This window comes from Oncorhynchus mykiss, chromosome 1, assembly GCF_013265735.2.
Source record: "Oncorhynchus mykiss isolate Arlee chromosome 1, USDA_OmykA_1.1, whole genome shotgun sequence".
Classification (NCBI taxonomy): Eukaryota; Metazoa; Chordata; class Actinopteri; order Salmoniformes; family Salmonidae; genus Oncorhynchus; species Oncorhynchus mykiss.
In genome coordinates, this window is record NC_048565.1 from 44,271,692 (window position 1) to 44,287,380 (window position 15,689).

A 15,689-nucleotide genomic window follows, 5' to 3' on the forward strand; every position below is an offset into this window, starting at 1 on the left:
GCAGGCAGGCAGGCTCACAGACAGGGAAAGGAGGCTGCTGCTGCTGTGCTTGGTGAGGAAGGAGGAGGCTTATGTGTGGAGGGGGTTCGATGAGGGACCCATCCTGAACCGGAGTTGCCACAGCAGGGGCCTGGCGCTGGCTTCCTGTGAGAGGGGCCTCTTGGGGAAGAGGAGTGCAGGTGACAGATCCCTCTCCCTCGCAGGTGGGCTCTTCATGGGGCTGTGGAGCCAGACAGGGGCACAGGCAGAGCACTAATAGGGTTCCCAGGAGGCCCGGCTGACGCCTCTCCCTGCTGCGGTCTCCTGGAGACAGAGCCACTAAAGCTGTCATATTTCACCCTTCACCACCTACTCTGCTGCAAGCCCCACGGGATGCCGCCGCCTTGCTGACAAACAGTGCAGTGATGAAATCTTATCCTGGTGCCTGCCACGCTGCCAGCCTCCACTGCAGCAGCTGGAGGCTCCATAGTCCACACCAGGACAGAGCCCAGAGGATGACTGGCGGTGCTTTTTAAAGGCAGGAGTTTAGCGGCACTAGGCCTAAACTAAGCTTAATGTTACAGCAGATGGTCGATAGGCCTACAGGTAAGAAACTCTGTGAACTTGTGACATCACACTCAGAATATCTGAGTTATATTTTACCACATCACTCCTAAGGCCTTTAGTCCAGGCCTCACTTTAGTTTGCAATTGTTTCAGCATAATGTCGGGACAGTGGGTCTCTCAACTGACATTCATGACAGCTTGCCTCGCCAAGGAGGCAACCTTAGAAGACTTATCTTGATCCATTTTGTCTCTGGGTACTCAGTACATACTGTACGTGCAATGAGTAATGTGTCTTTCATGGTGGAAACATACGTGTGTGACTATGTCAATCAAACTACAGCTATTGTTGCATGAAACAGCTGCTCTTCCCTACTAACGTCACCAGGCATTCTGGAGCAGTGCAGAAGTGTCATCTGAGGCTGCCATTGTCTTTGTTTCCTCCTCACGCAGCCTCACACAGCTTTACCAAACAGGAACACCTGAACAGACTGCTGGATTCCCAGGGCCCCCAGATAGCTGGGGTTTATAGACAGGAGCTCACAGTCAGTAAGTTAGCCAAGCAGGGAGGAGACTCATGGGAGGGGAGGGAGGGGACAGCTTTGAAAGTATTCTATTTACATGGTGAACAGCAGGCAGGCAGGGTCTAGCAGGCCAAACCTCAGACTCAGAGCCAGAAACCCTGACCTGCAGCCTGTCGTGGCTCCCTAATAGGAGTCAGGTGCCAGGCGATAGAGGCGACGTGAGCGAGCTGCCGCCAGGTGACAAAGCGCAGTCAGTCTCTTGACGCTTGGCAGAGGAGGAGTCTGGGTAATGACCTGGCCAAAACCCAGCTCGGGGTAGAGATGTGGGTGATGATAAGGTTGCCCCTTTACAGAATTGTTTATGGCGCCAGTGTGAGTATTAGTAACCAGATACACACCACTTAGAATTTGCATGAGGCACATCAGAAATTAGGTTGAGGAACTCAATGAAATCAACATGTAAAAGACTTTGAGACCTACTGAAAAGTGTACATGTAAATGTTATCCAGACTTTTTATCATCAAGTATTTATCAATGCAAAGTTGTATACTATGCCCATCTAATAACAACTTATGTAGAGTCCTCCTGACACCCATCAAGATGAGTAGCTGACAGCATGTTACAAAGTAATTTCAATCACCAGAACCTCTCTATTTATTTATGTCCATAAAGTCAATGTGGCCCTGTGGTCACAGTGTCCTGTGTCAGAGTAGCTGTGGACATAGAGCTGCAGAATAATCAGGCTCAGGCCAAATCCCATTAACCATGTGAAGAGCCTTTCACAATCTTGGCAGGGAAAGCCAAAGCTGGCCTCCTAGCCAAAACACAAGTTTCACCCAGACAGACCAAATTGGAGGGTAGGTATGCCAATGTACTAAAGGATAACTATTAAATTATAAATATACTGTATGTGAGCTAACAGACATTGGCAGCTTTGGGCTTTTGATTACACATAAATAAATATATATATATATATATTTTTTTTGTAAATACAATTTAAGTAATCTCACAAACAAAGCCATCAAAATAATACTATTACTCTCTCTGGCTGTTTAGGCCTATAATATCTTATTGCAGGTGTTTAAGTGCTCCAGATTGGCGGTGGGCAGAGTGGACCAGTGGCTTAGTCACTCAGGGCCAGCCCTCTGGACTGACAGAACTCATATAAATTATATCCCCACAGTACTGACACTTTCCCACTAATACTGGATTCATATTCTATTCACATATTCTATTCTATTCAGTGTGGAAAACCTCTCATCACACTAACGAGGTATGGTGTTGTCATCTCTGGTTTAACCCCAGACAGACAGATCAGAACCTCGGAGTGGATAGATGCCAACTACAGACAACATGGCACACATTCTACTACGTATATAGGGAGCACCTTCTCTGGCCTGGTTTGGGGAATGAGTGTACTTTAGAATTACAGAATTGTCTTGTTTTATTTCCTTTGTCCCCTGCCGGAATCCCTCGAAACCAAATCCCCAACCTACCACGAGCCACCACTTTGTCCTACACGATCACAATCAGCAGTGTGCCAGACTATCTATGGTCTGACCCTGAACAGGAGAGAGTCATTCTCATCATCGCATTATAAATGTAATGGGTAACTAACTCCTAATGCAGCATCCACATCATTTACAGTCGTCATCATGACTAGACTCTGCATCCTGCCAACTTGCTCTTGATGACCCTGGGCAATGCAAACAATACACAGTATCAAGAATATATCAGACAGATAGGGTACCGAGACCATTTCCATACCCCTGCTCTCAGCAGAGAAGCTTCAGCAGTACAATGAGAACCAATCAATATCAGCAACATTGTGCTGGCCAAATCTGATTTAGTCAGATTTAGTTCATTAATTCCGCTGGTCTTTGCCACGCCCCTGCTACACTGCACTCTAAAAATATACCTGAATGCAATTCCCCGTGCGGGGAAAATGACCGCCAGCTGAGCGCAATTAAGGAAATGCAGGTAAGGATGTTAATGTGAATGGGATCATGGTAGGTGGGCGGGTGTGGTCACGATAGGAAGCCTACAGTAAGTACTAGACTGTGCAATAGGCTACACTGTAAGCCTAATGACAGAGAATGTATTTTGTTTGTTCTGTATTGCATTAAAGAAACCCTGTAATCTCAACACTGCTTGTTTTCACCACCAAAACATGCACACACAAACACACACACAGTAATTTTACAAGGCAAAGATCAAGTGTACAGTAGGTACAGTACTGTGTGTTCTTTCAATTTCTTATCCTTCAAATAAGCTAAATGGATCAAGAGTTGCCATGATGTGCAGAGTAAAAATATAAATATCGGAATTGATTTTTTTCAAACAAAACAACCTATTTAATGAGCTCAGGGGCACTATTTCCTGCCGATCAGCTACTGTGCAGTATTATCCTAAACTGGAGCAGACTGCAATGCTGTTGCCTTCTCGATGCCAAATGTCACACTGCTTGAAGCAGCGTGAGCAGTACATACCGCAGTAGGTCAGTAGCTCCCTGGAGGTCTTACCTCATCATCATCCCCGTCCTCACCCAGGGTCTGCTCTCCCTCCTGGGCATGTGAGCCAGCCCATGGCCCCATGTCCAGCTCCGGTTGCCCCAGAGAGCGTGAGAGGTGGCAGGGGAAAGCAGGTAAGATGGACCCTTGGAGTACTGGCTCCCTGTCTCCAGGTAAATGGCTCAGACTGAGGTCTACGGCTGGGGTGAGGGGTGGCAGGGTGGAGTGAGGTGGGGAGGTTGAAGACACTAGCTGCATTGCTGGATAGTTCTAAATAAAACCTACTGTATCATGTGAGGCTTGCCACTGGTGGTGACCTGGCTGCCCCAGACAGAGCACCTAGCTGAGCCAGGAACCTGAGGATGGAGCAGTGAGTGATGATGGCCTCGTGTCCCTCTGTATGGCCCTTGACCAAGTCCTCTGATGGATGCCCTGAAGGGCTTTGGTGCCACAGATATTAGGGGACCAAAATAGTTCATTATTGTATATTGAAATTGTTCGATGTGCAAATTGACAATAAGGAATCTGTTGACAATTGCCCTGTTTATCAAAAGTGCTGTAAAAACTTGTCAATAATCAACTGACTGGCTTTCTTGATGTGTGACTGCAACCTAAAAGGTCCTAAATGATGTCACCATTGCTCTTGATTCTAAGCAATGTTGTGCTGCTATTTTTATTGACTTGGCCAAAGTTTTTGATACGGTAGACCATTCCATTCTTGTGGGCCAGGTAAGGAGTATTGGTGTCTCTGACAGGACTTTGGCCTGGTTTGCTAACTAACTCTCTCAAAGAGTGCACTGTATAAAGTCAGAACATCTGCTGTCTCAGACACTGCCTGGCACCAAGGGAGTACCCCAATGCTCGATCCGAGGCCCCAAGCTCTTCTCAATTTACATCAACAACATAGCCTAAGTAGTAGGAAGCTCTCTCTTCCATTTATATGCAGATGATTCAGTCAAAATACTCAGCTGGCCCCTACCCGGATTTAGTGTTAAACGCTCTACAATAAAGCTTTCTTAGTATCCAACAAGCTTTCTCTACCCTTAACCTTGTTCTGAACACCTCCAAAACAAAGGTCATGCGGTTTGGTAAGAAGGATGCCCCTCTGCCCACCAGTGTGATTACTACCTCTGAGGATTTAGATCTTGAGGTAGTCACCTCCATACAAGTACTTGGGAGGATTGTTAGACAGTTCACTGTCCTTCTCTCAGCACATATTAAAGCTGCAGGCTAAGGTTAAATCTAGACTTGGTTTTCTCTATTGTAATCACTCCTCTTTCACCCCAGCTGCCAAACTAACCCTGATTCAGATGACCATCCTACCCATGCTAGATTACCAAGACGTAATTTATAGATTGGCAGGTAAGGATGCTCTTTACCATTCGGTCATCAGATTTGCCACCAATGCTCCTTATCCTCCACATACAACACCCGTTCTGCCTGTTAAAGGTCCCCAAAGCACACACACCCCTGGTTCACTCCTCTTTTCAGTTCACTGTAGCTAGAGACTGGAATAAGCTGCAAAAAACACTCAAACTGGACAGTTTTATCTCTTCATTCAAAGACTCAATCATGGACACACTTCCTGACACTTATGGCTACTTCGCGTGATGTATTGTTGTCTCTACTTTCTTGCCCTTTGTGCTGTTGTCTGTGCCAAATAATGTTTGTACTATGTTTTGTGCTGCTACTATGTTGTGCTGCTGCCATGTTGTGTTGCTGCCGTGTAGTTGTCATGTTGTGTTGCTTTACTACCATGCTGTGTTTTCATGTGTTGCTGCAATGCTATGTTGTCGTCTTAGGTCTCTCTTTATGTAGTGTTGTGGTGTCTCTTTTGTCGTGATGTGTGTTTTGTCCTATATTTTATTGTATTTTGTATTTTTAATCCCAGCCTCCGTCCCCGCAGGAGGCCTTTTGCCTTTTGGTAGGCCGTCATTGTAAATAAGAATTTGTTCTTAACTGACTTGCCTAGTTAAATAAAAGTTGTTGTTTTTTTAAATAGGATGAGTTGCTGCTCCAAGTGTATAGTGAATGACCAGTGGTCATCATAGCCTCCTCTGCCAGCCTGTACCATTCTTGGCCGCTTTCCATGGTCCAGGAGAGGTGACAATTAGAGGAGCACTGTGTCACCCAGGTAAGACGAGCGTCATGATGTCACCGCCAGCCCGTCTTTCACGTGAACTCCCACAACCCCTGTCACCTTCCACAACAAACTTTGTAAGGTGATCCCCTTAACCCCTTTTGTCACAGACTGGACACAAAAGGTGTATTCCAAAACCAGTGAGACAGGAACGAAAAGCTCCCTTCAAACTAGAACAATTACAGAACAATTACCGTTAAATGGGGGAATTAACCCGACGACATCATGTGTCAATGTACTATGGGAATGCACACTTGTTTTCTCAAGGTCCCAAAGCCGCCAAATACAAGGGCTGTTCCAAAGCGTGTAATCAAATCACATTGATAGCCGGGTCTTTGACAGAGATACCTTCACAGAGCTCCCGGGCTCCCGAGTGGCGCAGCGTTCTAAGGCACTGCATCTCAGTGCTTGACACCCTGGTTTGATTCCAGGCTGTGTCACAACTGACAACTGGCCATGATTGGGAGTCCCATATGGTGCGGCACAATTGGCCAGTGTAGGCTGTCATTGTAAATAAGAATTTGTTCTTAACTGACTTGCCTAGTTAAATACAATGTTTTTTTTATTTTTATTAAAGAAGACCCCATGGCTATCTTTATCAGATTGGGTAAGGCGCCATTCAAGCATCACTCCAGGGTAAGCCTACACAAAACAAAACCCTGGAAAAAACAATTGGAACCATTTCCTTGTTTGCCTGCTAGGTTTTATGGTTATTATGACTCGTACTGTGGTACTCTATACTGACACACTATGGCCTCAAAGGCCTTTTCTGACCAACACATTGCAATTTTAACATTGCCCTTGGAATCATTCTTTTATTTTCTGTCTCATTATGTTTGACGGAGTGTTAGTTTGTTGTTGCTGTAAAGTGTCTTATAATGTTTTTGATATAAACTCAGATATCTCAGATCTCACTTCATTCTTCAGAAATCCCTAAAATAGAGGGAGGTGAAATACAACATTCTTAATATCTTTCTGAGCAGGCAGGTGTTCACACATTACACAATGATGGTCTGGTCCCCATGGAGGAGGTGGGTTGTGTTTTGGCACTACCATCCAACCGTGCATACTCTACCATGACTCAGTGTTGAGGAACAACAGAGTTTAATGCGACAAAGCCAGTCACTAATTAACAACCCTCCTGGGTTGCCGTTTACCCAGAACTCACTGCAAATAATATGAATGTTCATTAGACTTGGGGAGCCACCCAGCTGTCCTCTTTCAGCGATGCCACAGCGACCGTGCCATGGAAACAGCGTCCAGGACAACGGTCTGTCCCATTGTTCCACAGGGCCGTAACAGCCGCCCCTGGCAGAGGGGACACCTCTTGGCTCACTGGCTTCATTGTGGTGGCAGTGGAAGAGCTCCACACGTTTGTGGCCTCGACCATGTGACAAGCTGTGACAAAAAGCCTGACAGCCGTTGTGCTCGCTGGGCACTGTGACCCTGCATACAAGCCTCAGCGACCCTTTTAACTGACACATTTCACCTCCATCTTAACACTGACTAAGCAACAAATGAAGTGGAAAGAAAATAGTCTGGAGATTTTTTAGCAAGAGAGTGGGTTGAATGAGAAAAAGTAGTTAGGATGAGTGGGTATACATATGTGTGTGATTCTGACCTGTGCGGGGATGGGGAATGTATAGGATTCTCACTTATGAATATCAAGTAATTCATGAGTGTAACTCCTTTTTTGCCTCAAGTTAGGGCTGACTATGTCTCCATCCTCTGGGCTCCTGCCATGCGAGTAAAGTGACACTGTGAACCCCCTGCTTTCTGACCCAGAAACAGCCCTGTAATCCACTGGAGGTGAGGTCTCTCTAAATTACCTGCTTTAATTCAGAGCGTCCAGTGTCAGCCGAGGACAAAGCCGCGATGAGAAACCATATCAGGGACAGGAGGCAGTGCAGTGCATACGGTGGCCCGTCCCCAGGGGGGTGGTAGGCTGAGTTGGCTAACTAGAAGTAGGAGCTGAGCCTTAGGGCTGGAGCACAGAACATGGTCCAGGCCACACAATCCACTGGAGCCAGTCTTATGAATGTGCACCCGGTCCTCCCCCTACACTAAATGTTTTACCACTGCAAAACAGAACAGGGTAGAAAAGTACCCACTAAAAAAACTAAGTATGAAGCAGTTGAGGTGTTGAAAGTGTCTTTTCATGTAATAGCACTTCTCCTCTGTGTATCGAATAATTCAGTGGAAAGTATGTCATTGCAGCAAAATACCATTGACATTTTACATCCTGCAGTGAGGCACTTCATGCCTCTGTGTCTTGTGATGCCGCAGTGGGTTTCCAAGGCTGCCTACAGAGACCAGCAACAACAACATCACCAGTCGATAAAAGAACCTGAAAGTCAACCAGCCTCTGCTAAAAAGCTCAAAAGATATCTGTTTTCTTTTGCAACAGTTCTTGTTGAACATTTCTCATTATGTACAACAGGTTCTTATTATCAACTTTGTATGTCTCTCTCTGAATGAAGTTAAACATTCTTCAGACAAACGCTGACAGTGTCAATGCCAACTAATAAAACATCCTAGCCTGAGGCTGTAATGTTAAGTTCAAAGCACTACTCTGGGAAAAAGGTCAGGGAAGGGCACCACTGCCACCATGCTACAATTAGATTTACATGAGTTAAATTAGATGATTGACATTATTCATGATTGACAATGTTAAAGGACTTGACTGTAGTAGCACATTGAAGTTTCCATATTTCTGTTGTGCCTTTGGACTGGGTAATTTATATTTGTTTGTGGTTGCTCATGTCATTTCAGAGAACATATGCAATGTTTTTCCACATTATCACAATCTGACTACATGTCATTTCTGTGCTGATTGAAACGACCAACAAGGAATTCTTAACCACTTCTAACCATTTTTCATCCAAAAGAGCCCCGTCATACTTCATAAGCTACCTTGTCTTAAGCCATTTTTCTCATTCGATCTTCCATTCCTTGTTTTTAGCCTCATTTCACACTGACATTCTGTTGAGGTAGTTATTAATAGACCCAGTCCCACGTAGCATGGAAGACACTTCCTGTTCTGTCTCACTTCAAAGAGAATTAGTCATTTCTGCCTGCAGGTGACTGTCAATTCCCATTGCAGTGGTGGCCTGTATGAAAACTTAATCAGCAGAGAGTGGAACCAGAGTGGAACTTGGCCTGGTGTTGAGATGCGCTGTATGGCCCGCATGAATCTCCCTGAGGTCCAGGTGAATGGGTCAGCAGGGGAGTCAGGTCAGGGTCCTTCCTACATGCGCTGCTGGAGCTCTCAACACTAAGAAAGCCTAGAGAGCCCTCTATTGAAACACTGTAGAATGCTATGCTGCACCCAGATTTGAATGATCCAAATGTTCCTTACTTTAGAACAAGTCTCAGTTTAGTCGTACAGGCGTATGGATGCACGCAGGGTACACTTCACATTTTCCTTTAGATCAATGTGATTTTTTCTACAAGAGTTCCATGACCATGTAATTAACTGGGTTTGTGACACGGGTCTGGTTTACTCTGTTGACAGTAAACAGGTTGTAGAGAGGGCAGAGGCGAGAATCAGCTGGTGGGCAGTCGGTATTTCTAATAGTACATGCTCAGTGAGTGTGGAGTTCACAACGGTCCATCACCCTGTCTTCCAGCCCAAGGGGCCAAGACTCCGCAGGCACAAGGGAAGAATGTCTTCATGAATAAATCAGCCAACTGAGCCCACACAATGAGCCTAAACATTTGTTTAATGGCTACTAAATGAGCATGGGCCAAATTGACTGCTGCACACACCACAGCGCCTCCCTCCCTCTCCTAACCTCCTGATCTAAAGAGCTGCTTATGGAAAGGGGGTGAATAAGAGCAGATAAGCCCTATTAGCTCCTTCTCATTTCTCTATCAAAATCAAGCCACTTTTTTAAAATGTATTTATTTTTATTTTTTTTACAGTGGCTCAGTCTAAGTAAACATAGCTAATGGGACCTTTGGAAATAACACCATCGCTTTAGGGTACTTTGAGCAGACATAAGGACCTACTGTATTGAAAAGAGTAATGGCAGGCTCACAGGCCAAATATCTGGAAAACACCCCCGTGCATTTCTGACAGTGTTTTTGTCCTACCTTTTTTAGCAGTGGTAGGGCGACATTATTCCTCTCCTTTATCAGGTTTTCCAACTTCTTCGTCATTGCATTCCTGTAAAAAACTAATTAGATTAGAGTTTATTAGTCAAATGCACAAGGTCACAGATGTAATAGCAGAGTAACGTGAAAATCTTAAACTCCGAGCTCCAAAAGTGAAGGTTAGAGAGAAGTGGATGAAATAATAATACAAATAATAATATACATATTTACAATGGTAACAATGATAAATGTCCATTGGGGGTGAGGGCAGAAATACATAATGTCCTGTGATATAACATATTTATGTTAGGTGTTTTAACAGCCTCGTTTACCTCAGAGAAACTAAAGGTTTTCCAATTCGTTTTTTTTTTTAACTAGAAAGGATGCCCTTTTCTTGGTTTGTGTAGGCTGAGGTATATAATAGCCTAATCTCTACAGCTCCTACGAGCAGGGAGCCTGGATCTGTTGTAAACCACTGACCCCCACTGGCAAAGACCTGCTTCAAAATAAAAACATTACCCTTTCTCCATTCCTTTCTAAATGGGCTCATTCTTGTTCATAACTTCTATAACACGTAATTTTTTGGGCTATGATTATATTTTTCCAACACCTGCCACCACTGCTACAATACAGTAGGCCAAGGCTAGACTATTTGGATAATATTGCAATTTCACATTGCTATTACAAATATGTCATGTAAAAATCGGACATGTAATTATAGTCAATCACATAACATGAAAAAACATGTTGTCCCCATCTGCTACGAATAGCCTACTAACCTCTTCTCCGTGGATCTATTAGTCGCACTCATGGTTTATCATAGTCTATCTACTCTTATGGTAAAAATCTAACATATTACTGTGCTGTGACGGTCATGGTTGACCAATGCTGATAACGTGAGGACGGGTCCCGCTGCGTCAATGTAGCTGAGCTGTGGAGAGGGGGTGTGCCTCCCTCGCTTCAGCCTTGTCGCTCTATGGCGCTCTCTCCGTAACCAGGGGGATGTCTCATTACTCCAAACATGACTGATCTGATGGCGTCACAGTTACATTAGTTCCCTAACGTCTATTTGTTCTAATTCCGTCCGATGCCATGAATCCTTTTGGTGTTACAGTTGAAGTCGGAAGTTTACATACACTTAGGTTGGAGTCAATAAAACTCGTTTTTCAACCACTCCACACATTTCTTGGCAACAAACTATAGTTTTGGCAAGTTGGTTATGCCATCTACTTTGTGCATGTGTAGCCGATGTGAAATGGCTAGCTAGAAATTGTAGTGCGCGCTAGTGGCGTTTCAACAGGTGACGTCACTTGCTCTGAGACCTTGAAGTAGTGGTTTCTGCGGCTTTTGTGGAGCGATAGATAACGATGCTTCGAGGGTGACTGTTGACGTGTGCAGAGCATCCCTGGTTCGTGCCCAGGTCGGGGCGAGGGAACGGACGTAAACGGACGTCCAACAATTGTTTACAGACAGATTGTTTCACTTATAATTCACTGTATCACAATTCCAGTGGCTCAGAAGTTTACATAGACTAAATTGACTGTGCCTTTAATTAGCTTGGAAATTTCCAGAAAATGAAGCTTTTGATAGGCTAATTGACATCATTTAGTCAGAAGCTACATCAGGCTAATTGACATCATTTGAGTCAATTGGAGGTGTATCTGTGGATGTATTTCAAGGCCAACCTTCAAACTCAGGGTCTCTTTGCTTGACAAAATCAAAATAAATCAGCCAAGACCTCAGAAAAAAGTCTGGTTCATCCTTTGGAGCAATTTTCAAATGCCTGAAGGTACCACGTTCATTTGTACAAACAATAGTACACAAGTATAAACACCAATGGACCACGCAGCTGTCATACCGCTCAGGAAGGAGACACGTTCTCTCCTAGAGATTAACGTAGTTTGGTGCGAAAAGTGCAAATCAATCCCAGAACAATAGCAAAGGACCTTGTGAAGATGCTGGAGGAAACAGGTACAAAAGTATCTATATCCACAGTAAAAACGAGTCCTATATCGACATAACCTGAAAGGCCACTCAGCAAGGAAGAAGCCACTGCTCCTAAACCGCCATAAAAAAGCCAGACTACAGTTTGCAACTGCACATGGGGAAAAAAGATTGTACTTTTTGGAGAAATGTCCTCTGGTCTGATGAAACAAAAATAGAACTGTTTGGCCATAATGACCATTGTGATGTTTGGAGGAGAAAGGGGGAAGCCTGCAAGCCGGAGAACACCATCCCAACCGTGACGCACAGGGTGGCAACATCATCTTGTGGGGGTGCTTTGCTGCAAGAGGGACTGGTGCACTTCACAAAATAGATGGCATCATGAGGACGTAAAAGTATGTGGATATATTGAAGCAACATCTCAAGACATCAGCCAGGAAGTTAAAGCTTGGTTCCAAATGGGTCAAATGTACAATGACCCCAAGCATACTTCCAAAGTTGTGGCAAAATGGCTAAGGACAACAAAGTCAAGGTATTGGAGTGGCCATCACAAAGCCCTGACCTCAATCCCATAGAAAATATGCGGGCAGAACTGAAAAAGCGTGTGCGAGCAAGGAGGCCTACAAACCTGACTCAGTTACACCAGCTCTATCAGGAGGAATGTGACAAAATTCACCCAACTTATTGTGGGAAGCTTGTGGAAGGCCACCCGAAATGTTTGACCCAAGTTAAACAATTTAAAGGCAATGCTACCAAATACTAATTGAGTGTATGTAAACTTCTGACCCACTGGGAATGTGATGAAAGAAATAAAAGCTGAAATAAATAATTCTCTCTACTATTATTCTGACATTTCACATTCCTAAAATAAAGTGGTGTTCCAAACTGACCTAAGACAATTACTTTTTTCTAGAATTGTGAAAAACCAAGTTTAAATGTATTTGGCTAAGGTGTATGTAAACTTCCGACTTCAACTGTATCGGGTTTGGACCAGGTAGTGTCCTTCCCCGAGGCCCCAAGGTCATAAACGTATTATAAAGAATGACCCAAATAAGAAAGGGATTTTTTTTGTCACTTGGCATGTACAGTAACTGTAGCCTACAAGGTCATTTCTACAATGGTAGGCTATGCCTGCTGTGACTTTTTTCTTCATACATCTTCACGTCTGTTGTTATTAGGAAATGATCTGATTGTCACTGATGTGTTTACTCATCATCAGCCAACAGTCCAATAAGCTACTGAACAATTCCACTGATGAAATCAATATCCTTGCAGTTGTCACCAGATGCAGTATACCCCATCAAGATAATTCCTGATTGAATTCAGTGAAACACCTGTAATGCTTATCATGCAGTCACTCCAATAAATTAAGTATGACAATAACACAGGAGTGGCTATACATCCCAATAATAGTGGCTAGGCTACCTGAGATGTTTGTTAAGTTCAGTCTATGTGCGATTTGTGGCTGAAAAGCTGTCATCCGGGATGGAGAGAAGTGTAAGAAAATCAGTTAAATACCTGTAATGGACACAGCATGCATATTTAATATGGGTCTTGTCTATGGATTGTGAAATCAAAACCTGCTTTAGTCCCTGTAACTCCAAACAGAGCCCTTCTAAGGTACCAAATGCCTGTAGAGTTCTACTACAGACACAAACAACTGGCTCACAAACAGGGCCATTAAACAAGTTTATCCCTCTAAGCCAAAGGGGCATCAGAACACAGTTCAGGTTTCCATAGATACTGTATATTGAGAGTATAGTAAGCCTAGGCTACAACAACACATGCTGTATGTTTGACTGTCATGACAAGAGTTACAAATGCCAACTGAGAAAAATAAGACTTACATTCACTGAAAGTGACTTCTGTTATTTTTGGCACTAAATAAGGTATGTGTAAAGCTAAAAATAGATAGATAAATAACTAAATTGTAAAATTAATCATTGAAGAGCTCATTTATGAAACCTTACCACTAACATCTTACCACTAGCACAGAAGCCACAGCCAAGCACATCTATAGGTACTAGTATGCTGTTTAACTAAAAACATTGTTGAAGACTTTGAAGTGTCCCTTTCTTTATTCTTCAGTGTTTTTAGGCCTCTTTTCACCTGCTTTCTTAGAGGCTGAGCTGTTTTGATTTTCTTCCCCATTTCCCACTTTCTTTCTTCCCCATTTCCCACTCCTCATTGCTCTAATCCTCCTCATCAAAAATCTGGTCATGCTCTGATGGGTGGTTTGGTGGAAACAGATTAAGCCTAATCCTAGGCTAAATTGCACTTTTAAACTGGGCTAACTGAAATTGCATTTCTCAGACATGGTTTAAAATAGTCTCAGGCTTGCCCTGGTCTAGATTGAAAAAGTCTGATTTCCAGAAGGACAATTAGAGTTCATCTAGATCTAAGTGAAGGCTTAAATGAAACCTGGCCAGAGGCAGGCTTAACTTCAGATTAATGGATGTTGGCCGCCAGGTTGACCTTGGCAATGGAGGAGAATGGATTACCTGGACTATTTCAATGATGATCAAAGAGCACCACCAAGGCCAGACAGAAAGGTGGTTATAGACAGGAGTAACCCACGGAAGGATTTTGATGAAATCAATTTCCATGACCATTTCCGTATGTACAAAGAAATTGCAATTGACATTATTTGTTTGCTTGAGCCAAGGCTTTTAGATGACTCTCTTCATGGGAGGTCCATCTCTCCTTCCCTATAAGTACTGATCACCTTGAGGTTTTTGGCATCTAGATGTTTGTGCTGTAATTGAACCGACTGTATGTAGAATAGTCCACAACGTCTGCAATGCTATGTGTGAACTGACAGTTGCATCAAGGTCCCTGATGCTGCTGCTCAAGACAACTACGAGGAAGAGTTCTATGAATATGGGTTTCTTCCATGGAGTCACTGACTGTATAGATAGATGTCATGTTCCCATAAAGTGTCCCTCTTCATCAGATGCTGAGGAGTACAGGAATCTTTAAAAAATGGTTCTCAATAAATGTACAAAGTGTGTGCACTACCAATTTGCAGTTCTCCAACATTGTTGCGCTAGCATGGCTATGATTTTCCCTATGAAGATTCATGTTGCACGGATGGATTCACTGATCAAAATAGTGCCTAACTTGTTGGCAGTGTGTGAAGATGTTTTTCTTTGTGACACCTACAAAACATGTAGCGTTTTTATTTTTTAATAAAAAAAAAAATCAAAATACAATTTATAGGCCTACATTCTTTGAATCCTAACTGAAAGATTAGCTTGATTGACACTGTCTCTTGTCTCTCTGTGGTTCTTTGACAAGGACCCAATCTTTCTTGCTGGGAGGTCCTTTCAATACAGGCAAAATCTTCATCTGATTGTACAAAAAATAATAATAATCCAAAACCTGTGGCTTTGACATTCTGTAACAGTTGGTATCATCATCATCATCCCCATACCATCATCAAGCTCCATCAAGTCCGAGTGATTTAATTGGTTCTTGGCTCTGTTGACAAGAGCAAATAGTCCTCATTCATCACACTCAAACGAAACAGTTATCATAGTCTTTGCGGCTGGGTCGTGCCATGTCATTTCAGCAAGCCATGACACCCACGATCTCAGATTGTTCTGAAATCATTTCTGTAGTTAGAAACAGATCAAATTAGCATTCCTGCTACATTATTATGGTGAAATATACTTTTATCTGAGAAATTAAGTTTATTGATTGCACCCAAATTGGCAGTTTTAATTTATAGGATGCATATAATATTAAATAAAGTACCTAACATCCGAGCTGGACAAAACTTTTTTATTTTTTCTAACAATGTGTTAGGCATGAGGTATCCAAAGGAAAGGTCAAAAGCCACCCACCCATGAAGCGTGAAAATGCTAATATAGGTACCATTGACTTGCATGGTTGCTGTCATACCTGGTCCATAAACTGCTTACAGGGTAAGAAA

The 15,689-nt window shown here is 43.4% G+C and overlaps 1 protein-coding gene across 1 annotated transcript in view; it reads right to left on the minus strand.

Annotated features, from left to right (window-relative positions):
* The window catches only part of LOC110523448 (dual specificity tyrosine-phosphorylation-regulated kinase 4), a 35,572-nt gene extending 24,854 nt beyond the window's left edge, over positions 1–10,718 (minus strand). Inside the window, exons 1-2 of the mRNA XM_036978022.1 lie at positions 10,591–10,718; positions 9,812–9,884 (exon numbers count right to left, since the gene is read on the minus strand). Of these exons, the coding sequence (XP_036833917.1) occupies positions 9,812–9,884; positions 10,591–10,622 (105 nt within the window). The 5' untranslated portion in view covers positions 10,623–10,718. The remainder of the gene's footprint in view (positions 1–9,811; positions 9,885–10,590) is intronic.
* Between the last annotated feature and the right edge of the window lie 4,971 nt (positions 10,719–15,689).